This window comes from Perognathus longimembris, chromosome 2 (assembly GCF_023159225.1).
Source record: "Perognathus longimembris pacificus isolate PPM17 chromosome 2, ASM2315922v1, whole genome shotgun sequence".
NCBI lineage: Eukaryota > Metazoa > Chordata > Mammalia > Rodentia > Heteromyidae > Perognathus > Perognathus longimembris.
The window spans coordinates 151,290,475-151,316,949 of NC_063162.1; the positions used below are offsets into that span (position 1 = coordinate 151,290,475).

At 38.2% G+C, this 26,475-nt stretch overlaps 1 protein-coding gene across 12 annotated transcripts in view; it reads right to left on the minus strand.

Moving 5' to 3' along the window:
* The window catches only part of Kmt2c (lysine methyltransferase 2C), a 204,872-nt gene that overhangs the window by 116,483 nt on the left and 61,914 nt on the right, over nt 1-26,475 (minus strand). For 10 of the 12 annotated variants that reach the window (XM_048340504.1, XM_048340505.1, XM_048340508.1 and 7 more), the window contains exons 3-7: nt 25,293-25,434; nt 23,650-23,847; nt 19,840-19,988; nt 18,068-18,177; nt 4,508-4,670 (exon numbers count right to left, since the gene is read on the minus strand). In XM_048340504.1, coding sequence (XP_048196461.1) covers nt 4,508-4,670; nt 18,068-18,177; nt 19,840-19,988; nt 23,650-23,847; nt 25,293-25,434 — 762 coding nt within the window. The remainder of the gene's footprint in view (nt 1-4,507; nt 4,671-18,067; nt 18,178-19,839; nt 19,989-23,649; nt 23,848-25,292; nt 25,435-26,475) is intronic. The other 2 variants (XM_048340506.1, XM_048340501.1) reach the window with 1 other exon arrangement.

Sequence of the window (26,475 nt, forward strand, 5' to 3'; positions counted from 1 at the left end):
TGAAATATTAATATTTTGACATATTAGGGGAAATATAATCATTACTGAAATTAATTTCAGGTTTTCCACTCTGTTTCACAGAGGATACTAGAAAAAATAAAATTATTTCCTTGCTCACATTATATTTCTAATTTCATAAACTGTTCTACACAACAAAACCCATTGTACAACTCTATGTCACTACTGCCGAGATCACATATCCTTGATGACAATCCTGTTCTGTTACATGATTACAATTGATCATTAGTATAAGAAAAAAAAATCAATGTGATGTATCCACAACAGAATTCACTTCTTAATATGTAAAAATAACATAAAACCCACTAGGCAAAGAAGTGATGTTGGTTACAACCTTCTCAGTCAAGGAGTAGGTATATAGAAATCTAAAATAGTCTTTGAGAAGTCACGTGTAAGACCATGATACTGAGCCAGTTTTGGAGTTATGTCAGAAGTAAGAATGTTCACACATCAATACAATTTCTCTACAAGCTACAGAGGCAATAAGATAGAAGCAATGATCAAATAAGGAATTTTTCTCTTTAAGTAGTTGGAAAAGCAGAAGAGATAGACTGAAAGGCTAAAATCAAAAATGTTTAAGAGAGGTCAAGAATAAAATCCAAACAGCAAACTATTTACTAATCAATATTGACTCCTTATGCAAACTTCACTGCTAATCAATGAAGGTGAAGAATACCTGAGGATACACACAAAAGGAGAACGCAGGATGTCTGCTGAGGCACAGGATGAAGGAGCTGAATGAAGCAACAGGGAAAATGAGAGAAATTTCCAAAAAAGCAAAACAAAAACAAAAACTGGAGGTGACTTCCTGAGTTACAGATGTGAAAAGAGAAAGGAAAAGTCCAAAACATAGTCTCAACTCTTCAACTTGCTCACATCTGAGGTACTGCTACAGTTTAGGGAAGTGTAACATCACACAGAACAAGAAAAACAATGTTGAAGAGCTACACAGTCAAACAAACTGCTCTCCTGTAGGGTCAGTTTAAAGACTATACAAGCACAGGCTCTTCATTTCATCAACATTGTAACTAACATCTGTCATCTGACAGTTTTCTTTACTGGCAGGACACGCTGTTCTTCCGGGTTATTTGCCTCAGCTATCAAACAGAATTTCTGCAAAGAATAAAAAAAATTTTTTTTAAACGAAAAAAGCAAACTGTGGACGTTACCCCACAAGGTTGGACCACAGAATTGGTAAGTGGGTAAGAGAGGTAAGGAAGTGGACAGAATTTAGGGTAACAGAAAAGCAGCAGGCCTTGGTGTCAAGACATACAAAGACAATCCAGAAAAAAGACTGCCATCAGAAACTTAGCTGAAATAAAAGGTGATAAAGCAAATGTAGCAATGGTACTCACTGGACACTATGTTGAAAATGAGCTATGCAACTTGCAGGTGCGGATGGGAAGGAACGACTGGGAAAGTGTGAGGGGCAGTGACATTGTCCAAAAAGAAACGCTCTGTTTACTTGACCGATGTAACTGTAACCCCTCTGAACATTGCCTTTACAAAAACAATTAAGTGTGTGTAAGTGTGTGTGTGTGTGTGTGTGTGTGTGTGTGTGTTTTAAGGGAAAAAATCGGGGAGACACTTCCCACTGCAGAGCGCAATGCACTTCTTCTTCATGTGGTCTCTACTCTGGGCCTAAGGAGACCACTACCTCCACTAGCTATGTGTTCACGAATCATGCGAAATTCCTTCGAAAGCCTTGGTGTGGTGACTGTTTCCTCTGCCTACAGCCTCCTTTCCTCCGAGTTCATATATTTGGCTCCTTGCTGTTCAGCTTTCTTACTCTGGGATCTAGGATAGAGCTGGTTTTACCTCCTAAATGAATGCTGAAGAGAACAATGTCTGGGGCCATGACCAGCAATTTACCTAGGCTAGAGCTCCCTGAGACTGTTTTCTGATGAAAATCTTGACCTTGTTCACCCACACTCTATTTGGTAGGATTTCTTCTGAATGAGATCCATGTTCATGTAAAGCTGTTCTACTTCTATAAGGTGCGTCTATCTTACTTCAACTACCACTACTGCTCTGCTCTTAGCCAGCAGATAACAAAGACAACACAGTAAAAAATATTTTTCTCACATCTTGAGCCTAAATTACTAGTTATAATGATTACCTTTTGGCAAAGCAATTAATATACGCAGGCACAGTGTTATGTGATATCCATTAGTTCCTGTCTATTAATTTATAGTCATAATCTTGTAACTTAAGATACCCCCCACTGTAAAAACATAAAAAGTACCTCATGCTATGAAACACAATTCAAATAGCTGGAGATATAGGTAGCAGTACACACTACCGATAATATTCTCTACATTACATCTTTGTGCTAAGACAGGTGGTCAGAGCTGTATTGTTTAGACTGAATGGTTCAAGATCCCAGGGAACAGAATTTATTTAACAGGAAATTGGCCTGAGATCACTGCTTGGTTATAAAAATTGCCTTAAGGATTTGCTACACTGCCAAGCAATTGCTGTAAGACCATTTTTTTTTCATTTCAACAAGTAGTGTCAACTTTTCCTCTAGGTTAAGTATGAAGTGGAAACTTGTTACTACATAATACTACAAATCTGGTAAGTGGTCCTATTTCCTTCTGTTGATTACCAAAAGGCCTAGGGGCAAATTTATGGGTTATATCTACAAAGTAAGCACTTCTTTTGAATATTTCTCTCATCAAGACCTTTCTAGTTATCCAACTTTTATTTCCAATGACCAAATTTCTTTCTTAGTTTTGTTTTATGAGTTTTCCCAAGAACAAGGCATAATAACATTTCATTATATCTTTTGAGCTTTAACTTGACAGCATAAACCCTTCAATATCAGCATAATAATTAACAACAAACCATCTCACAATTCATTATACAATTCATTACTTTCCAGTGATTTACGATTGCTAACATATAACTGAGTTTACACTACTAAACATAGCCATCAATAAAAACAGCAATGTCAATAATTCATAAAATTTCTAACATGGCAACTATATGAATATACAAGTTTATATTTCTATTTTGTTTACTAAGGTCTAAAGCATGACTAAGTCTAGAAGACTAAAAAATTCAGATTCACTCTATTTCAAACATGTGTGACATTGTGACACACACACACACACACACACACACACAGTTTTATATGGTGGCCAAGTGTATTATAGCATCCAGAATAATACACTCTGATGATAGTCATCTTAGTTTATGTATTTCTGGAAATAATTCACTGTACAAATAATAACCATGACAGTTGCAGTTCATGAATGTTCTTTTTCTTCCAGATTCACTAATGTACAATCCAAGACATTTTACAAGTTTTAAATTACATATCATCCTAACTATAATTTAAATTTGCCTGATCTATATATATACGGAGCATATATATGGTGTAAAGCCATATGATTAAATTTGCGGACACAATTTTTACAACAGATGCAATTATAGTATTAAAAAAAAAAAAAAAAGCAGCTCTGGGACAGAGGTCAGCAGGACAGGTCAAGTGCCAGGTGCAAAACTGGCTGGATGAGAAGTAGTTAGAGGTAATGAGATGCCTGTGACCTAGAATGAAGTTGAGTTGTGATCAAAAGGGAGATTTTTTTTTTTTTAAGACTTGAAATGATGGCTATGAAGTATAACTGAAATGACGTTAAGCCTGAAATAGCTATTTTTAGGTTTAATTGACACAGGAAAAAAATGCTTTTAAACCCTGCCTCCCCCCCACCACCACCACCAAAAAACACCCCACACCACAAAGGAAGTTAGGTAAGTAAGAATTGACCCCAAAAAAGACTGAATAAAAACATCATGGAAATTTCACGGTGAAAGTTCAACTGAACTGTATTAGGGAAAATAATATCAAGATACATATTCATTCAAAATGTAGATAGCGAAAAAGCAGAAAATCTATAATTGATTACGAATCAATACGTTATTATTATTTCCTACATACAATAAAACTCAACTATCCAAACATTTCTATTAAATGATAAAACGGTTGGGAAAAGGAGGGGGAAAGTACCACTGCAGATGAATGACTAAGTATGACAGAGATTTCCATCATAACTCTTGGGTTACCAGCTACCACCGGTTTAAGGAGTATTTGATGCTCCTTTGGCAGACACCCTGAAAAAACCCTGGCAAAGATCAGCTTTGAACCTTCTTACTTTTTATGGATGAAAGACAGTGAGTACTACTTAGCCCTTCAGTGAATTTCCTGTAGTAGATATTAGAAATAGTATACACACTGTACATCTTCCTTCAGTAGTTGAAACTTTTTTTTAAGAGAAGAACATAAATCATGTAAACTTTCTTTGAATTTCTGAAAAAGTACCTTTTTGGAATTAATTTCAATAAAACTGTTGGAAATACATTTCTTAGACCGTAAGGGCTACATAAAGCTACCTTTTAATAGAAGCACAGCAACACTCAGGGAATTCACATGTGTTACTTTAAACACCTTGATCAAAGTTTAAAATGACATCAGTTGTGAACTCACATCTCTCAGGAGCTTGGTCAATGTGCTCTGGACAAAGCAGGAAGAAGTGACTGAAATCCTGAAAGGTGCCAGCTCCCGCAGCACAGGGGTAATGGTACACCTGGGTGCACTTCTCTTCACAGCATTTGATAGTGGCTCCAAGGTGCTTACAAAATGCACATCTCTAGAAAGGGAGAAACAAAAGAAATCTCCTTACAAAGCCTTAAGAAGGAATATTCAAATGTAGGGGCTGGAAGTCTTAAAGACTATTTGCACACCCTGATAAAAGCAAATAGAATCTGCAAATAAAGGACCAGTTAAAAGTACAAAAAAAAAAATCTAAGGGACTGTATATAAGTTCACTGCTTGGTATGGTACCAACATGAATGAAAGTTACATTTTACTTTTTTCTACTTACCTTGTCAACAACACACAACTAAGGATTATCTTTTTTTTTTTTTTTTTTTTTTTGCCAGTCCTGGGACCTGGACTCAGGGCCTGAGCACTGTCCCTGGCTTCTTTTTGCTCAAGGTTAACACTCTGCCACTTGAGCCACAGCGCCACTTCTGGACATTTTCTGTATATGTGGGTGCTGGGGAATCGAACCCAGGGCCTCATGTATACAAAGCAAGCACTCTTGCCACTAGGCCATATCCCCAGCCCAAGGATTATCTTTTAAATATATGGTAACAGAATTTAAAGGTAGGTTTCTTTTTTCATGCCTTTAAAAATTAAGAAGTTGTACAAAGAAGCTGCCTCTACACAAAGCACTTTATAAATACAACGCATCTTCATCAATGTCATCCCTTTCAACATTCTCACCCATCCCTCCCAACCCTTCTCCCACCCGTCCCTTTTCTTCATTTTGTAACATATACACTGAATTGCTGGCTGCGTTCTCTCCCCTCTTCCTCTTCATTTGTCTACCCCATTCCCACTGACCTCTACCCCTTTCAAGTACTCATGTCTAGGTGTTTATTTTGTTGGGCTTTGACTATGTCTTTGTAAAGAATTAAATTACTTGAGTTCTCCCTTGAGTCTACCATATTTCAGTTAGTATATTTGCATACACTTGCATATCACCCAACATATTTACTTACTAGTTTATATCTAAACTGAGCCAAGAAGATATAAACCAATAGAATGGATCCATAACAAGGAATGAAACTGGAAGTGGCAATAAGAGATCTCCCACCCAAGACAAGTCTAGGTCCTGACAGATTTACAGCCAAATCTATAAGGCCTTCCAAAAAAAAAAAAAAAAGAACACCAATACTTCTTAAACTCATCAATGAAATAGGAAAGGAGGGATCAGTACCAAACTCATCCTATGAAGCCAGAATTACACTCATCTCAAAATCAGATGGGGAATCATCAAACAAAAGAGAACTATATACCTATCTCTTCGATAAACATAGATACAAAACGTCTCAATAAACTACTGCTGCGTGAATAAAATAATCACACACTGTGATCAAATGAGATGGGATTCATCCCAGGCATGCAAAGCTGGTTTAACATATGTAAGTGGATAAATGTAACAATACAACACACCAATGGAAGGACAGGAATAATATGATCAACTCAAAAGACATAGAAAAAGCTTTTGACAGGATCAAACGTTCCTTTATGATAAAAGCTCTGGAGAAGCTAGGAATACATGGGACATTTCCCAACATAATACAGGTTGCTTATGACAAACTGATAGCCCACTTTATCCCTAAAGATGAGAAGCTAAAACCATTTCCTCTAAAATCAGAAACAAAACAAGGATGTCCACACTCTCCATTCCTCTTCAATATAGTACCGGAATTCCTAGCAAGAACATTAAGGCAAGAGCAAGACATAAAGGGGATTCAACTAGGGAAAGAAAAAGTAAAACTATGCCTTTCTGTAGATGACATGATCTTGTACTTAATGGACCCTACAGAGTCCTCCCCCAAGCTACGAGAGTGGATTGGAAACTTTGGTAAGGTAGCAGGGTGTAAAAATCAACCGACAACCATCAGTAGCTTTTCTGAATGCCAACAGTGAACAAATTCAGTTTGAAATCAGGAAAGCAACTCCATTTGCAATAATCTCAAAAGAGGGGAAAAAATTAAATGCGTAGGAATTAACCAAGGAAGAGAAAGGGCAGGTTTCTAATTTAAAAAGTTTATTTTCACTATTTTTGTAAATCCTCAAACAGGTGATTTCAAAAGTATTACCTTCAAGGCCTATAAACAAATGAACAACTACTACTATGTGGTCAGTGGCACATTTAAAAATCTACATACCTCACTGCAACAATGAGTTTCAATTTTCTTCACAAAAGCTAAAAATGTGAAAGAAAATTAAGTCATCTGGATATCTAGCTCCCCTTTCTATTTAAGCCTATCTCTATTCTCTGGGAGAGAGAAAGAGAGGGAGGGATATAAAGCATTTATACCACTACATAGTAATAATTAACTTACTTTCTTTTTTTTTTTGCCAGTCCTGGGCCTTGGACTCAGGGCCAGAGCACTGTCTCTGGCTTCTTTTTGCTCAAGGCTAGCACTCTGCTACTTGAGCCACAGCGCCACTTCTGGCCGTTTTGTATATATGTGGTGCTGGGGAATCGAACCTAGGGCTTCATGTATGTATACGAGGCAAGCACTCTTGCCACTAGGCCATATTCCCAGCCCTTAACGTACTTATTCATCTTAATTAACATCCATGAGTCAAAGCCCCAGACTGCACTATCTTTGTATCCATAGCATCAGAATGTTGCTTGATGCTGAAAGGCCTAACAAACAGGTGCTCATATTTACGCATAAAACAGGATCTTTGCTTTCGGTAATGCTGTTCATAAATAGCCTAGCTGGAAACAAGGGCAGCCTTGTTTCACAGCAACAGGTGACTGCAACCATCACTGAGCAACAGTTTCATAGGATAATAGACTCATTCTGCATTCTGCCCATCAGTGAGAGAAGATAACAATTTTTTCGTTTTGGTTTTTGGTGCATTTTGATGGTGGGTCTACGCTTTGAACTCAAGGTTTTATTAAGGTAGATGTGCTCTACCAATAGCTTAGAATTATTTCCAACATTTTATGTGTAAATATACATAAGGTATCAATTTATTCCTTCTTTTCATCAATCCACTGCACTGAATACTTTAAGAAATCTTAGGGACTTTTAGTCTGTACTCAGTAAATTGAATTCAATTACCAATAGAACACAGAAACATCTATGAAACTCACAAACACTAGCTATATTTGTGACATTAATTTCATAAAATACTTACAAGACTCATATACATTCTAGTTCAATTTTGTAATTTAAAGCATTACTGCAATACAATGAATAGTCTTATTTCTCTTCATTCATAAAGTTAAATAATAATAAGTCAAAGCCAGATGTTGCTAACTCATGCCTGTAATCCTACCAAGATCTGAAAACTGAGGTTTGAGCCAGCCTAGGAATAAAGTCCAGGAGATTCTTATCTCCACTTAACTGGCAAAAGCCAGAACAGGAGGTGTGGCTCAAATGGTAGAGCTTTAGCTTTGAACACAGAAGTCGAGAAAAGGGCAAGTGAAAGCTAGGCACCACTGGCTCTTCTCTATGAACCTAGCTACTCAGAAGGATGAGATCTGAGGACCACAGTTCAAAGACAGTCACGGAAACCAAGGCCAGGAGACTCGATCTCCAAAACTAGCAAAAAGTTAGAAATGTTTTGGGTTTTTTGTTCTTGTCTTTGGGGCTGGGGGGCAACTGGGGGGACACGGGAATACGGGGAGAAAGGGTAAACAAATGCAGTCATGGAATTCAATATACCCTAGGTAAACGATGAACTACTCAACTTGTCAGCAGGGATGGCAGAGGGAAATTGGGGGAAATTTGATATACAACCGTGTAACAAAATACATCAAAGCCCTACTCGCTTTCTATTTTAGGGATTACAGATTACACCATAGAGTCACAAAGTGTAAACATTTTAAATCCCCGCTTGAAAATGAGGAAGTTGAATCTCAGAGGCTTTCCTAAGATGTCCTAAGAGACACAGGCATGTATCCCAAGTCCACCAATGTGCCCTCTAACAGTTACCTCTCCACCAGACGGAGCAACGTACAAAACCGTACAGCTACAACATCCAACAGCACTGGAGATAAAAACACAAACAAATCTGACTATACGAAACTTCAGAGTTTTTTTAATATGGTGAAAGTTTATGACAAGTGCTGGTGGCTCACACCTGTCATCCTAGCTCCTCAACTGAGGAGGCTGAGATCTGAGGATCATGGTTCAAAGCCAGCCAGAGCATGCAAGTCTGTAAGACTCATCTCTAATTACAGTAATCACAAAAAAAAAAAAAAAAAAAAAGCCAGAAGTGGTGCTATAGCTTGAGTAGTAGAGTGCTAGCCTTGACTGAGCAAAAGGAGCTTAGGGACAGCACGCAGACCAAGTTCATAGCCCAGGACCAGCAAAGAATTATAATTAAAAAAAAGTTTACGTGATAAAACATAAATATCTCATAAGAAAAACCAAATTTCAAAAATTAAGATAACATCACATTTGAATTATAAATATCTAGTATCCAGAATATTTAGCAACAAAGCATATGCATTATAAAAAATCAGCATAGTTTAAGAAGACATAATTTAAGGAAGGCATAAAGTTGGCCCAATTTTTTTTAATGCTTAATAGGCAGGATTTGTGAACATTATTATTGCAAGGACCTAGGCCAAGCATCAGACATGAGTTACCTTATTCAGGTCAAACAGCCACTATTTTGAGTAGATATATTTATTTCTCACTGTATAAATGAGGCACAGAGAGGTTAAATTCCTTGCCCTAGCTCTTAGGGAAAAAAAGATAGGAGATAAGAACATACACAGGTAATTAAGGCAAATTCCATTAATGAGCAGGAAGAGCATTACAGAATTATAGAATTAGACAAGTGATTTTCATTCATCTGTAAGACAATCAGATAGCTAATTTGGAGTTAGAAATCCACAGAGTACTTACTAACTTTTCCTAATGTCCACAAAAAGGTATGAACTGGGAAGTCATACAGCATAACTCACAGTTGTGTGCGAACAGTGAAACAGTTCTAGTGCTTCTACAACAGAATTCTGTACGTCAATGAGAGTAAACAACTGTAAACAACCTGAATGTTACAAGTATAATTATGCACAAAAAGGAAATAGAAACCGTATTTATAATCATCCAATACTACAAAGTATAAAAACAGGTGAGACTTGGCCATGGTGCTAGTAGCAATGTTTCTTTCCATTAAGGATTTAGGGGTGGTCCCTAAGGAGATGTGAACAGAACCTGTAGATGCCAGCATTACTTGTTCCTGGCTAGTCTTGGCTACAAAACAACACCTTATCTCAAAAATAAAAACAAATGAACAATACTAAAAAGTATAGAAACTGAATGGATCATTATCAATGAGAAAACACAGAAGCAGCTCCAATTTTTTTTCCTTTTGGTTTTGCCAGTCCTGGGCCTTGAACTCAGGGCCCGAGCCCTATCTCTGGCTTCTGTTTGCTCAAGGCTAGCACTCAGCCACTTGAACCACAGCGCCACTTCTGGCTGCTTTCTGTATATGTGGTGCTGGGGAATCGAACCTATGGCTTCATGTATACGCGGTAAGCACTCTTGCCACTAGGCCATATTCCCAGCAAAGCTCCAAAATTTGAATGAAGTCTCAAATGATTGCTGCAACCCTGCAAGATAAATTCACACAGAGACACCTAGGAGAAAGCAACAACCAAACTGAAGAAGGAACTGAGTAAAGATTTCCCATTTGCCAAAGAAACTAGAATTATAATTTGTAAAAATAATCCAGCCATAATAAATCTCTTGGAAGAGACTTAACAATGACAAGAAAAATAGAATCTAGCATATACACCCATCTACAATGTTTCAACATATAATTTTAAAATCTTAGGCATGTGGTTGAAAACAACTGTAGGAAAGTGAGACACAAAATAGAGAAAAATAATCAGCAGAAAATGTACAAGATGAACAAAGCCTTTAAAGCAGCTAGAGAGCACATGTACACATGGAAAGAAAAACCAGGAGCAGAACCAGAGGAAAACATAGGAAAATTACAAAATAAAGCCAATTAGAAATTTTACAATTAAGAAGTACAGTAATGCAGGGACTGAGAATATGGCCTAGCGGCAAGAGTGCTTACCTCGTATACATGAAGCACTGTGTTCGATTCCTCAGTACCACATAAACAGAAAAAGCCGTAAGTGGCACTGTGGCTCAAGTGGTAGAGTGCTAGCCTTGAGCAAAAAAGAAGCCAGGGACAGTGCTCAGGCCCTGAGTTCTAGCCCCAGGACTGGCAAAAAAAAACAAACAAGAAGTACAGTAATGCAAATGACAGGGAAAAAAAATGGTCATCCCTCTTTTAAAAATAAAAGTGCATCTATCCTGAGGAACTGTTACTAAAAAAATATAAGAATGAACAGAGCCTCGGTAACCTATGGGACAAAAAGAAATACACCAGCATGCACGCTGTAACTACAGAAGAGGAGAGAGATTTAAAAAAAAAAAAAAAAAGTCAAACTGGGCAGAAATGTGATGAAATCTCAACTTACATTTTCAAGAAGTTCAGCAAACCCCAAGCAGGATGAATGCAAAGAAAATCACACCTAGGCACATCATAAACTGCTGAAAACCAAAGATAGAGAGAAAAACCTGAAAATAGGCAGATAATATCAAATCATATACATGGGAGTAGTGACATTAGTAATGCCCTTGCTGAAAGAAGAAAACTGGGTCAACTAAGCACTAAAGACCGGGGCAGGAGGGATGGCTTACGAGGCTGAGCGCTTGTTTAGCAACTATGAAGTCCTGAGTACAAGCTCAATACTTGGAGAGGAGAAAAAAAACTCAACGCTACATTCAGAAAGAAAATTCAAAATGAATGCAGACGTCTACATAACACAGAAGAAATTATATTTTCTCTCTTCTTTCCATTATCTATTCCTAAAAATTAGAAGAAAAAAAAAAACTTCAGACTGATATACAAGACAAACGAGAAAACAAAGCACAGCAAGAAGTGAGACCAGGTAAAAGCTGGGGAGAGCAGTAAGAAAAACACGAATGGTCGTGTCTCCTCTGAGGAGGAGACGGCCATCGCACTCATCAACAGCCACACGGAGGACAAGTGTGACAGAGGAGGCTCGCTGCAGTGTCAGAGTTTAACCCATGCCCAGAGAAAATGTGTGCTCCCCTCCACCCAGGTATCAGTGCCGGGTCAAACACATTCAAATCATAAAAGAGCCAGCGTTAAAGCAAGTTTGTCATGAGATACCCCGACCCAGAAACCTTCCAAAAACAATGAGAAACCTACAGACACTAACTCTGACAATTCATAAACATCAGAATTAGCTGCCCAAGATTTCAAACTACACACTGTAAAACTGCTTCAACTAGCACTTAGGAACATGATTTCGAAACAAATGAAAAATACAATGTTTCAGAAAAAAAACAAAGACACTGAAAAGAAGTATGAAGTTTACAACTGAAAAATATACTAATAAATACAGAATGCTCATGGTAGGGATAAGACTAATAGAATAGAGAGATTACTAAGAGATTGAAAAGAGGGCTGGGAATATGGCCTAGTGGCAAGAGTGCTCGCCTCCCATACATGAAGCCCTAGGTTCGATTCCTCAGCACCACATATATAGAAAATGGCCAGAAGTGGCGCTGTGGCTCAAGTGGTAGAGTGCTAGCCTTGAGCAAAAAGAAGCCAGGGACAGTGCTCAGGCCCTGAGTCCAAGGCCCAGGACTGGCAAAAAAAAAAAAAAAAAAGAAATTGAAAAGATATTTTTAAGTCCAGAAACTAAGAAATGTGTGGGATTACAAGAAATATGATATAGTATGCTGTTAGAAAAAAAGGCTGATAGTATCTGACGAAACAATGGCTGAAAATCACCCAAATTTAGAAAAACACATGACCCACAGATGAAATAAAATCCAAAGTCCGTACAATCAAAAACACCTATGAGGCTGGGCACCAGTGGCTCATACCTGGAATACTAGCTACTAATTAGGGTGGCTGAGATCTTAGGGTCTTGGTTCAAAGTCAGCTTGGGTAGGAAAGTCTGTGAAACTCGATCTCACAAAAGCCAGAACTGGAGTGTGGCTCAAGTGGTAGAGTGCTAGCCTTGAGGAAAAAAGCTCAGGACCGTCCAGGCACTGAGTTCAAGCCCCAGGACTGGCATGCTCTTGAGCACACGTGCACGCACGCACACGCAAGCATGCACGCATGCACACACCCTGCAGAGCTGAAGGAGTGACAGAGAGTGCTTTCCTAGCTAGTGCAAGGCCTTGAGTTCAAATCCCAGTACTGCCAAACATAGATGCATAATTAATTAGCTAAATACGTATCTATGCTCGGTGATATCATACACTTCTCCCAATTGGCACATCTTAACATATAATTCAACATACAGTGAAAACATCCTTCAGGAATAAAAGGGAAATCAATTGAGGGACAGTGGTGGCCTGTGCTTATAATCCTAACTACTCAGGAGGCTGACAGCTGAGGATCACAATTCAAAGCCGACCTGAGAAGCAAAGACTGTGAGACTTCTATCTCCAATTAACCACCAAAAAAGCCAGAGTTGGAGCTGTGGGCTCAAGTGGTAAGACATTCCCATGAGCAAAAGATCTCAGGGGCAGGGCCCAGGCTCTGAGTTTAAGGACTAGAGGGGGAAGAAAAGGGAGGGGAACAGGGGTCAATAAATTACCAATCTAAAGAAAAGTAAACTTTGTCATGAGGCAAACTATACTAAAAGAATGGCTAGAAAAGTTTGTTAACCAGGAACAAATATCACAAAAAGGGGCATCATAATATCAGCAAAGAAGAAGGAAGACAGGAATAAGTAAAACTATGAAAGGTAAAAAAAGATTTGCTTTTCCTTTGGAATTTTCCAAAGTATGTTTAGCTCTGAATGCAAAATTATTACATTGCCTAATGTCTAGAAAAATTAAGGCAACTCTAAATGAAGAAGGATGCAAAGGAACATAAATGAAAGTAAGAATTCTTTATTTCACAAGAGCTGGTATTATGATTACGGTATAACTATACATGTGTATAATACAATCGGTGATGCAACTGTTAAATAAACCTGCATAGAAGAACACATTTAAAAAGTACTGTATAGAGGACAGTACTTCCCCAATACAGAATAAGGAGCACGCCTCAGCAAAATCTGTCCTCAGCAAAACACACACACACACACACAGTCTGACATATCTGATACCTGAAGTGTTTAATATTGAGGAGTCATTTCAGATTTTGGAATATTTACATATGTAGAGATATTTTGCCAATGGAACCCAAATCTAAATATAAAAGGTTGTTTCATATAAACTATATGCATACAATTTGGTAACTTAGTTGACATTCAAAGTTCAAGTTGTCACATTTCAGATTTCTGGATTAGGGGTGTTCCATGCTTGTATGTGTATGTATACTTATGAAAGAGAGACGTATTTGTACAGGAAAATGAACCATCACTGTAAGAGCAGGAAGAGTATGCTGATTCAGCCAGTCTTCCTAGCATGGTTCACTCGGGAGCTGGTGGCTCCCATCTATCTGTCATCCTAGCTACTCAGGAGGCTGAGATCAGGGTCATGGTTCAAAGCCAGCTTAGCCAGGAAAGCCCATGAGACTCTTATCTCTCAAAAGCTGGGAGTGGAGCTATGGCTCAAGTGGTTGAGTAATACACAGAGAAAAAAAGCTCAGGCACACAGTGCCCAAACCCTGAGTTCAAACCCCAGGAGTGGCACAAACCCAAACCAAACCAAAGTCCCCACAGGTTTACATTGAGTCCTCTGGTTCTATTTGACCACACGAAGTTTATTTGAGACTCTGTTCATTACATTCCTTGTGTTCATTCACTGTCAAGAAATAATCCCAAACTATTGGTCAAGGTCCACAAAAGATAAGACTCGTATCTATCAACACAATCTTAATCTGGTCATGTTCACACTGAGCAATTATGCATTATAAAGCTCAAAATTGGGTAACAAACACACTTAAATGTAACATCAAATTTCTAAAAAGCAAATAATCTGACTTGATGGGGTTTTTTGGCGGGGGAGGGAAAAAGAGAAGGGCAAAGTCTTCTACACAGCTCAATCCAGTGCTGAACTTGGGATCTCTTGCTTTTCAACTCTCCACAACACCAACTCTATTTGACTATTCTTTGTATTATTTTTAGTAAGCATAGAATATATTTGTTGCACAGGTTAATGGAGTCTGTTGTGACATTTCCACACATGCAATCGATGTATCCCAATTAAGTTCACTGTTTCTCTTCACTTTTCCTTATTCCACTCTCTGTATTACAACAATTTCAACAGATTTCCTTGTCCTATTTTCATACATGCAAACCAAAACTCTGTTGGTCATATTTGTTCTCATTTACCTTCTTCATCAGTGATTCCCATCTGGTGCCCTAACCCAGTGGAGCCTGTTTTACTTTCCTATCATTCCTTTTTAGTATTAATCACACCAAGGAGTTGCACCATACTATCTCAGACATGCATCCATTATGTTTTTTGCTCAAAATAATTTTCTTCACTGCTTTCTCTTTCCTGTCACCCCCAGCTCCTGTTGATAATCAACTGTCATTGAGGTTCTTCCTGCTGTGTATGGCTGCACTGTATTTCAAAATCATTCATCATTCCACATTAGTGTTTGTTGTGCTAGTCGTGGGGGCTTCAGCCCAGGGTCTGGGTGCTGCCCGTAAGATTTTTTCACTCAAGGCTGGTGGATCTGGGCTGGGGATGTGGCCTAGTGGCAAGAGTGCTCGCCTCGTATACATGAGGCCCTGGGTTCGATTCCCCAGCACCACATATACAGAAAACGGCCAGACGTGGCGCTGTGGCTCAAGTGGTAGAGTGCTAGCCTTGAGCAAGAAGAAGCCAGGGACAGTGCTCAGGACATGAGTCCAAGGCCCAGGACCGGCCAAAAAAAAAAAAAAAAAAAGGCTGGTGAATCTATTATTTGAGCTATAACTCACTTCCTGCCTGTTGCTGGCTAAGTGGAGATTAAAAGTTTCATGGACTTTTCTGCCAGGATTAGCTTAAAACACGAGTCTCAGATCTTCTGAGTACCTAGGACTACGGACAAGAGCCATTGATAAATCTTGCTTCCTCATATGAGTGAAAATATACAATTGTTGGCTTTTTGAGCTTGGCTTATCTCACTCAACATGATGTTCTCCAGCTCCATGTACTTTCCTGCAAATGAAATTATTTCAATTTTGTCATGGCTATGTGATATCCCATGGCATATATTATCACATCTTCTTTATCTATTCATCTGTGAACAATACTATAATACACATAGGTATGCCAGAGTCTTTCTGGTATACTGATTAAGACCCCTTGAGATATATACCTGGCATTGGGGTGGTGGGTGGTAGTAAGGTAGGTGTGTTTTTTATTTGGCTTATGTTTGGAAATCCCATACTGAGTCCCATAGTGGTTTACTAGTTTACATTTCCACCAACAGTATATGTATATTTCCTTTTTCCCTGGCATCACCACCAGCATTTACTGTGGTTTCCTTGGTGCATGACATTCCAATTACGTTGAGACTGAATCTTGGTGTGGTTCTGACCTCCATTTCCTTTCTAGCTAAGGATACTGAACATTTCTTCATAAATCTACTGGCCATTTGTATTTCTTCTGAGAACTGTCTATTCAGTTCCCCAACCCATTTATATTAGCTAGATTATTTGTCCTTTCGACGTTCCAATTGTTTGTTTTTTTTGGCCAGTCCTGGGCCTTGGACTGAGGGCCTGCGCACCGCACCGTCCCTGGCTTCTTCCTGCTCAAGGCTAGCACTCTGCCACCTGAGCCACAGCGCCCCTTCTGGCCGTTTTTCACATATGTGGTGCTGGGCAATCGAACCGAGAGCTTCATGTGTAGGAGGCAAGCACTCTTGCCACTAGGCCATATTCCCAGCCCCTCGACGTCCCAATTTTTGAGCTTTTTATATATTATGGATATAAATCTTTTACCTGTCAAATAACTGACAAAATTTTTTTCTCATAGATTTTTCTCTTGGTACTGGGAATTGGTTCTCTTCTTATATACAGAAACTGTTCATCTGATGTAGTTCCACTTGTCAATTCTTGTTATTTTTAGAGCAACTGCATCTTATTCAAAAAATAATTGTCTATCCTTACTATTTCCAGGGACTTCCCTATATTTACTGTAATAATTTAACATTTCAAATCTCACTGAGTTTTTTGGTCAATATGGAGTTGAGTTTTATGCAGGGGAGAATAGAGTCCAGTTTGTCATCTGAAGGTGTTCGTGCAATGTCCCAGCACAATTTGTGGAAGAGGCTGTCTTTTGTACTTGTCTCTAAAGGTGACAGCTACTCAGCCACATGGAAAAGGTCATTCTGATACTCTTGAGAAAAGCTAATGTAACAGTAATAGGATAACTACTTGAATCCAAGTTCTTTTTTTAACAATACTATTGAAAACTTTGCTTATAGTCTATCTACTAAAGACCATATTGTTTCTGTGGTTAAAAATCTCCATTTTAATGTTCCTTTAAGGGCTGTCTCATGAGACTTGTCAAAAATGGAAGAAGTACCCATAAACTGACATGCTGAGTTCCTTTGTTCCTTCCTTAATTTTTTTTTTTTTGCCAGTCCTGGGCTTTGGACTCAGGGACTGAGCTCTGTCCCTGGCTTCTTTTTGCTCAAGGCTAGCACTCTGCCACTTGAGCCACAGCGCCACTTCTGGCCATTTTCTGTATATGTGGTGCTGGGGAATGGAACCCAGGGCTTCAAGTATACATGGCAAGCACTCTTGCCACTAGGCCATATCCCCAGCCCCCTTAAGATAATTTTTAAAATAATTTTTTAAAGAAAATTTACTGGTAACAAAGCAGTATCACATCATGGAGTTTGCTGCCTTTGTTGACAGATATTTCATTTATTCCATAATCACATGGAAAAAATAAAAGCCCTGAAAAATGGCAGGCTATGCAATATTACTTTGGGATAGTGCCAAAAAGATTAACTGATAAAGAAATATTTCAATTTTTAAAATAGCAAGTGGATTCAAGATGTGTCACATCATGTTTCTTTTAAATCTTTGTCAGAAAGTTTCTTTAAAAGTAACCTCATGGCCTGTAAAAAAGTAATCAAGACCCAGTCTTCACAAATAAAGTCTGGCATGGTGATTCATTCCTGCAATTTCAGCTACTTGGGAAGACCAAAATCCAAGACCCTATAAATACCCTATCTGACATAAGACCCTACTCAAAATATAACCCCAGTACTGGCCAACAACAAAAGTACAGCCACATGGCTGTAAGTGCAGGTAATTCCCAGATCAAAAAAATGTTTATTTCTGTGCAAAATATTTAAGATTTAAATTGCGCAGCTTAACATACTATAATGTAGTAATTTGTACAAACTACCCTATATATCTTATAAATGACAAATTTTGTATTTTGAGAAGTTCAATACTATGGTAATCACTGAATGCATAACTTGTCCAAGGAACTATATATGTTGAATAAAGGAAACTGTAGTTTCGATGTGTCTTCTACTCACTTCTGTGCTCCCTGAGACAACAGCTTTGTCCACATTCACTAACAATGGTTCCTCCACTTGGCACACTCCCAGTGACCACTCCACACAACGGTGGTGAGCCCAACAAGTGCCTGAAACAGAAAAAGAGCGAACACAAAAAGATCAAAATAGTATTACAACACACGGGGACATCAAACTTCATAATCAAAGTCTGTACAATGAATTCTGTATCTGTGATGGCATTAAACTAGCCCTTCTTTAAAAAAAAAAAAAAAAAAGAAAGAAAGAAAGAAAGAAAGAAAGAAAGAAAGAAAGAAAAAGAAACCTAGCCCTCCTTGAGCTGTGCTCCAGACTGACCTGGCAGCACCAGTGCCAGTCTGGGAACTAAGCAGGAATACAGAATCTCAGGACAGAATTGAGAGCCACTGAATCTAAATGTCTATGTTGGGACCCAGTAATCTACACTTGACATGTTCTGATTCTTTTTTTTTTTTTTTTTTAATATTTAGAAGTCATAGACATTTATTTATTTATTTATTTAGCCAGTCCTGGGGCTTGGACTCAGGGCCTGAGCACTGTCCCTGGCTTCAAGGCTAGCACTCTGCCACTTGAGCCACAGCGCCACTTCTGGCCATATTCTATTCATGTATACGAGGCAAGCACTCTTGCCACTAGTCCATATTCCCAGTCCCCAGGTTCTGATTCTTATGTACATGAAAGTTTGTGAAATAATGAGTTAGTGATTATTTCTTTAACAAATAAAATTAATGTTTAGTCATCTTACTCAAATATTACTGCTTTAACATCTTTATGTAAATGAAAAGACACTAATACTTTGTTGATGACAAAGAGATATATGGAAAATTAATGGCGCATTCATTTTGCATTCTGAGAAAATGCACACATCAGTTATCAGTAACAGCTCAGTCTTTAAATTTTCCACGACATAGCACTTGAACCACTATCAATCACTCTGAAATTCAACTGCAACATGAGACTGACTTAAATTCCCAACAGCACCATATCCTGAGTGTGAGTCAATCCACTGTTAAAATAAAAATAAATTAGTCCAAACTAGGCCTGTGGCTCGTGCCTGTAATCCTAGCTACTCAGGTGGCTGAAATCTGAAGGTTGTGGTTCGAAGCCAACTCGGGAAGGAAAGCTCATGAGACTCTTACTTCCAATTAGCCACAAAAAAGCCAGCGGTGCAGCTGTGGCTCAAGTGGTAAAATGCCAGGCTTGAGCAAAAAAGCTTAGAGACAACACCCAGATCCTCAGTTCAAGCCCTAGGATAGAGGTGGGTTACCTGTGCGCGCATGTGCACACGAGAGAGACAGACAGACAGACACACACACACACACACACACACACACACACAAAGAGGGGGGGTGGGAGACTGCTCATATAGCAAAGTCCTCACAGGAAGCATATCCAGCCTAACATGTCCTCAAGTGTCAAGCATTCATGGCAATATTATCTACATCGGAGTAAATACAAGTATTTATAAAGATCCAGTCTGGTACTGTCACAGTGCAGAGTTTAAATAAACTAGATAAACATGACTCAAACTCAGATCTGCCACTTTTGCTCACCAGCTACCAATTGAGCCTCACCTCCAACCCCACGGACAATTTCTTTAACCTAGTAGGGTATACTTAATAGTGATCACCTTTATGATATGATCTTAGTTATTTCTAAATGAAAAATATTTACTAGTGAATGACTTGACAACATGCTAAAATGTAAATGTTTCCCACATCAAGAGGCAACTGTTACTGAAGAGAGCCCCCTACCTGTAGGATCAAATAAGGCTTGGACATCAATGGCATCCGGAAGGCCAACCAGACTGAGTTCATCCCATAATTTACCAGCCTGGTCATCTGAAGCTGTCTGGGTGCTCACACTGACACAAGACACTACATCCTGCTGAGGAGATCGTTCTCTGCAAACAAAGTGAAATAAGATAAACAACTGTGAAAGTGGAAACAAACAGCAAACATTTCATTTTGTAACAACTTAAGTACAATATACTGCCAAATCAATTTAACAGGTATACTGTCAAAACTTTTAGTGTGCATCTATTATTATTATTATTATTTACAGTATAACATTAAATGGGTGTCATTATTTCACATAAGCAACAACTAAACGTCCCTAAACCCTTAAGTATTGAAATAACAACTGTAAATTTATTTTTCCCTTCTCTTACAATTACTTTAAAAACTGACTCATTCTAGAAAGAACCATGTTTTAACACCAAAAATGAATAATTCCTGTAGCCTTACTTAAATGTTTCTGAAACATTACCCAATCAGACAATTTTGAAGTACTTTATCCTAAAAGGGAACTGGCACAGCAGAAGTAGCAGTCAATTTATATAAAGAAGGGTTACCGTCCAGGGAAAATGAAAACCAACTACCCGCTGTGTGAAAGGGAGGCACGGAACAGGTGAGCTGTAACTTTCTTATCGTCTCCTTGACAAGTCTCAACAGTTGGCCTGTGGCATGACACTGCAAGCTGTGTTAATCAGTACTGTACCCTCACAAATCAGAGCTAAGAACAAAATACAATGGCTACTAAGGTCATAGGGAGTCATAATCTAATACATAATAGTATATAATAGCTAAAATTTTAGCATTAAAGGTGAACACTGAATAAAGTATCCAGCATGAGGAAAATTCTAGTCTTGTAAGCTCTAACACTTTCTGTATTATTTAAGGTCATTTGGTAAAAACAAAGAAGACTATTATGTTTAACAATAAATATAGGAAACCACATGACGACCGCTAAAACTTAAATTTTTTTCCTAATACATAATATTTAACTGGATATTTAACTGGTAACTCTGGATTAAATCACTATTATATAAAGCATAACTCACTGCACTTTGTATGCTTGATTATATATATATATATATATATATATATCATGATTCCTAATATAGAGAAAATCAGCACAATGAGCAGAGTACTAAACTTTTTTATACTTGGAACCAGTGAAAAAAGTATTAATATATTTCAATGAGTACATTTAAGTATCAAACCATATTAAAAATAATCAGTCAGGTTCCACATCAGAAATGCACAGAGGTTACAGTTAGAAGCCAGCCTGGGCAGGAATGTCTAAGATTCTTATCTCCAATTAAATCACAGGAAAGGCTGGAAGTGGTGCTGTGGCTCAAGTGGTAGAGTGCTAGTCTTGAGCATGGGACAGCTCCTCAGCCCAGAGTTCAAGTCTCAGGATGGGGGAGGGGGGGAGCCAACAGTGTATCTATAAATACTAACGTATTGGACTGGAAATGTGGCTCAGTAATGGAGTGTTTGCCTAGCATGAATGAAGCCCTGGGTTCAAATCCTCGGTACTGCATAAACAGAAAAGGCCGGAAATGGTGCTGTGGCTCAAGCAGGAGAAAGCTAGCCTTAAGCAAAAAGAGTTCAGGGACAGTGCTCAGGCCCTGAGTTCAAGCACCACGACTAGCCACCCCCCCCCAAAAAAAAGCAAAGCAAAGCAAAGTAATGTATTCCATAGCATACTTTTTGCACTAGTAATATGATGGGGGAGAGAGGTGTAAGCACCAGTGGAATCTCTAAGTAGTCTATTGGTATTCAGGTCCTAAACAAAAGTGTAGTCAAATTCAACCTTCAAGTTTTGAGGTTGGTTTATACAGAGAGCAAATAATTAAGCAAAGCTACTGTAAAATAAAAAATAAATTCCTTTGTCATGTTTTCTTTAAAAATTAACTGCTATTTATATTTCATTACTACCATTTATTTTGTCAATATTTAACCATTTATCCTTCAACAGCTGCATAATTTTCTAACTCTCCTTCATTAATGGACTTTTTGCCATTAATAAACTTGTAAGCACTTATTATATAACTTCCATTAAACCAGTTATTTTTATACAGTTATTTGAACCCATGAAACTTTTCACTAAAAATTTAGCTTCACTTATAAAATAAAGCCAATTTCTAATTCTCAGGCCAAGATCTTATCTAATTGCCATTATTTAAAATAGATTATGAAGATATATTCATCAGACCATTAAATTTCCTGATTAGTAATAAACATTGTTAAGTTTGCTGCACTCTTTGATATATTTTATTAACATGATCACTCAACCGATAACTTTAAGGCAGCTCCTACGCATAACCTAGCTATGACCTTCAAAACTTTCCAAATACAATCTTCCTAGCTTCCTTAACTGTTCCACCTTAACTTCTTTAAAAAGAATCGTGTTATTGTTTCACTTTCTACTACTAGTTAGGGCATTGGCAGATGTTCAAAACAATGAGCCAATCAAATTAGTACAGCACAACAATGCTTGGTACTTCAATTTGGATATAAACCAAATAGGCACTTAGATGATTACATCATCACCCCTGAGGAGCACAGCTGGTTAAGAGTTCCAAGCTAAATTAATTTTTACACTTTTTCATCAATATAGAAAATGCTATTACCTCAACCAGCAGAGCTGTGTTTGTATATTAATATGACCTTTAAATATAATTGTACTAAACATTTAAAAAGCACATTAAATAAGTCTATTATGTAACTACAATATGTGCATGAACAAAGACATGTCTATGTGGTAATGCAAATATTTTATTTTTTTAAAGTTACTTATAGGGCTGGGACTATGGCTGAGTGGTAGAGTGCTTGCCTAGCATGCATGAAGCCCTGGGTTCAATTCTTCAGCACCACATATATAGAAAAAGCCAGAAGTGGTGCTATAGCTCAAGAAGTAGAGTGCTAGCCTTGAGCAAAAAGAAGCCAGGGACAGTGCTCAGGCCCTGAGTCCAAGCCCAGGACTGGCCAAAAAAAAAAGTTAGTTATATAGGGAAAAGGAGCTATAGTATGATTAAAATTTCACAGGACAGATCAATAGTCTCTGAAATGTCAAGTAGATAAATACATTGATAAAATGAGAACATAAGTAAAAAAATGAATGGAGGGCTGGGAAAGTGGCCTAGTGGCAAGAGTGCTTGTCTAGCATACATGAAACCCTGGGTTTGATTCCTCAGCACCACATATACAAGAGAAGGCAGAGGTGGTGCTGTGGCTCAAGTGGTAGAGTGCTAGCCTTGAATAAGAAGAAGCCAGGGACAGTGCTCAGGCTCTGACCTGAGTTCAAGGCCCCGTGCCTGGCAAAAATTAAAAAAATAAAAAAGTGAATGGATGTCATGAAAGACACAGGAAAAACAAGTCTGGTTTTGCTATTACATTACACTCACACTAACAATTAAAACTGTTTAGAAAAAGGAAAAGGAATTCTTTGGTAAACTACCATCTTTCCATTTATGAATTCCTTCTCAGTTTGTTATACTGTTCAGATTTTTCTCCAGAAAAGTTACACATTTTGCCCTATCAAAATGAAGCACTAATACACAATTAAGGCAAGAAACTTTGTTTTAAAGTAAGAAAACTTTTAAGAAAAGAACAATTGGGTTAATAAGGACTCACAAAATACTGTCTGAATATGAAATATACAAGAAAATGTTGGACAGTTAACAACCCCACATGTAAATTTATAAACACTACAATGAAAATACAGTAAATAGTATCTTAGGTCCATCTCAACCATTTAAATTCAAAACTACTTACTTTCTCTGTCCTCTTTGTTTTCGTGGAGCAGAATTTTGCATTTTCTCACAGGTTCCATTGCTGTTGTCATCAACATCCTTGGCAGGTGGATGGTTTTTCCAAGGTAAGGTAAGTCCAGGCGTGACTCTAAATTGTTTTAAGTCTCCTTGTCCTAAGGAACTTTTCTCCCCACAGTAACAAAAAGCACAGAGCTGTTCACTAGGGGAAAAAAAATGAAAAAAGAGGAAGGCAAATGATGAAGTCTCTTTATACAACAACTTTCTGTAACAGACTCTAGATACTTCTGCTTTAAAATTATATTTATCTTTATAATCTATTCTGTGATTATATCATAAGAATAATGAACTTGAATTAACAATTTATACATCTGCAATTCTCCTTTTCCAGAAGTAGACAAACACTGGGTAAAATATTGGTATTTATCGAATGAGGAAGCCAAGGAAGGAGTAGGTGTGGGGTGGTTGGTGGTAGAAGCAGAATCTAGTTTGGGGCATGACTTCCACAAAGACACGTTAAGCTGACAGACACAGGAGTCTGAAGTTCAGGGGAAAACCAGCACTGACGGCACTGTAAAAAAATACAAATGTATGTGTGGTTCATAGGGTCACAGATAAGATATAAATACAGCTGTCAGACTGGACACACTTTCCCAGGGAGAGGAGCACCAGAAAGAAGGAAAGTTATAAAGAAGTGTGTTCACAGAACCCAGCAAAAGACAGAAAGATGTGCTGAAATCCAAACACAGAAAATACTTCAGGAAAACCGTAATATCACCCCCCCCCAAAAAAAATCAATAATTTCAGTTTTGTTCACTGCCTTAAAATAGGACCTATAAAATACAAAACTTCAAAACTGAAGCCTAACACTGATAGGTTATAATGTCCTATATTTCTTCCCTCCGCCCCTTTTTTTTTTTTTAAAAAAGAATGGGAGCAGGGCACCAGTGTCACACCTGTAATCCTAGCTACTCAGGAAGCTGAGATCTGAGTAGGAAGTTGTGTGACACTCTTGTCTCAAAAGCTCTGGGTTAAGCTGTGGCACAGTGGTAGAGCATCACCCTTGAGCAAAAAAAAACAAAACAAAACAAAAAAAAAAACTCCGGGGCAGCAACTAGTCCCTAAGTCCAAGCCCTAGCACCAGCTCCCTCCCCACGCCCACCCCCAAAACAAAGAAGAATGAGAAAGAGGAAAATAAGGGGAGAAGGAAGATGACGATGGGAGAAGGAGACAGGATCAAAATATTTAAGATGAAAGTATGAATATGTTACCGTAAAACCCATTATTCTATAAATTAACATTAAGAAAAATGACTGGGGAGAAAACAATGAGTATAAATTTAAGCAACTATGTAAGTATCAAAATTTCATTCTATGGTAAGTGCTCAGTCATTTCTTGGACCAGGAACAGCAAACTACTAACCTTCTGTCCTTGACAGGGTTGGCTAGAGTGACACACTCACCTACTGTACAATCACTAACCCTAATGACATACAATGACAGGTGTAAGCCGCAGATTTAAAACTACTACATGAGGAAACTCTATCCACATTAAAATCCTATACCCGTCTCCCAGAACTTTCTCTGCACTCAAATCACTGCCTATTTTTGTTAACAATCTCCGATCCAGCTCTATTTGTTTTCTAACCTGATTTTAGCTTCCACACCAACAGAGACCAGGGAGTTTTCAGACTCCTCAGACACAGATCGCTGGAGAGCTGGGGCTGGCTGCTTGGAGTTTTCCACTTCTGCTTCAGCATCCTCTTCTGCAGATTGTTCTTTGATTTCTGCTTCACAATGAACAAGAAGATACAGAGTAACTTATGTTTATATCCACCACTGGTATAGTTATCTATAATACCTACATAGGATTGGAAAAAAGAAACAAGAAATGACAATAGTTCACAAATATAGGAAGACATAGTGTACAGAATAGCACTGTTTATATCTGCTTCAACAAAATTATAATCAATAATGTAAAACATTGCATATTTTTCCTTGTGCCCAAGGTACAACTGACTCAGAATTCTCAGCCTAGTACTAACTTCTTAGACCCCTTATTTTTCAAAATCATAGTAGCTGATATATACAACAGGACTTTCCTCTTAACATTGTTTCATATTTATAAATTGAAGTTTACCGTTAATTTGAAACACTTATTAGGCAGTTTAGTTATTAGTCATTCTAAAAGCTAAATACTTGAAAAGATCAGTCCGTGATTCTACTGTCCTTTGCAATTCTTCTCAGGGATGTAACCCTAAAAGCCCTATACATACCTTCTCAGAAAGCAACCTCCACACCTAACATTTTTCTCTTTAAACAAAACAGTATGCTGTCTTTTACACTGTGTTACCAGAGTAAGTGACACGACCTCTCTCTCTCTCCATCAATGCTCCTCATGCAATTCATGTTCTTGGCTGGAACATGAAGTTTAGTCAACTGGAAACGGATTTACATGGCCAGGTGCTGGTGGCTCACGCCTGTAATCCTAGCTACTCCATCAGGAGGCTGAGATCTGAGGATAATGGTTCAAAGCCAGCTGGGCAGGAAAGTCCATGAGATTCTTATCTCCAGCTAGCCACTAGAAACCTTGAAGTGGTGCTGTGGATCAAGTGGTAGAGTGCTAGCCTTGAGCAAAAAGAAGCCAGGGACAGTGCTCAGGGCCTGAGTCCAAGGCCCAGGACTGGTTCCCTTCCCCACCCCCACCCCCCAAAAAAAGATCTCAAAACCAAAATGAATGTATCACAGAGAGAAATACATGCAATTTCTATCATCAAAAAAGTACCAAATTCCACAATATGTGAGAATTTTACAGATGGGTAAGACAAACC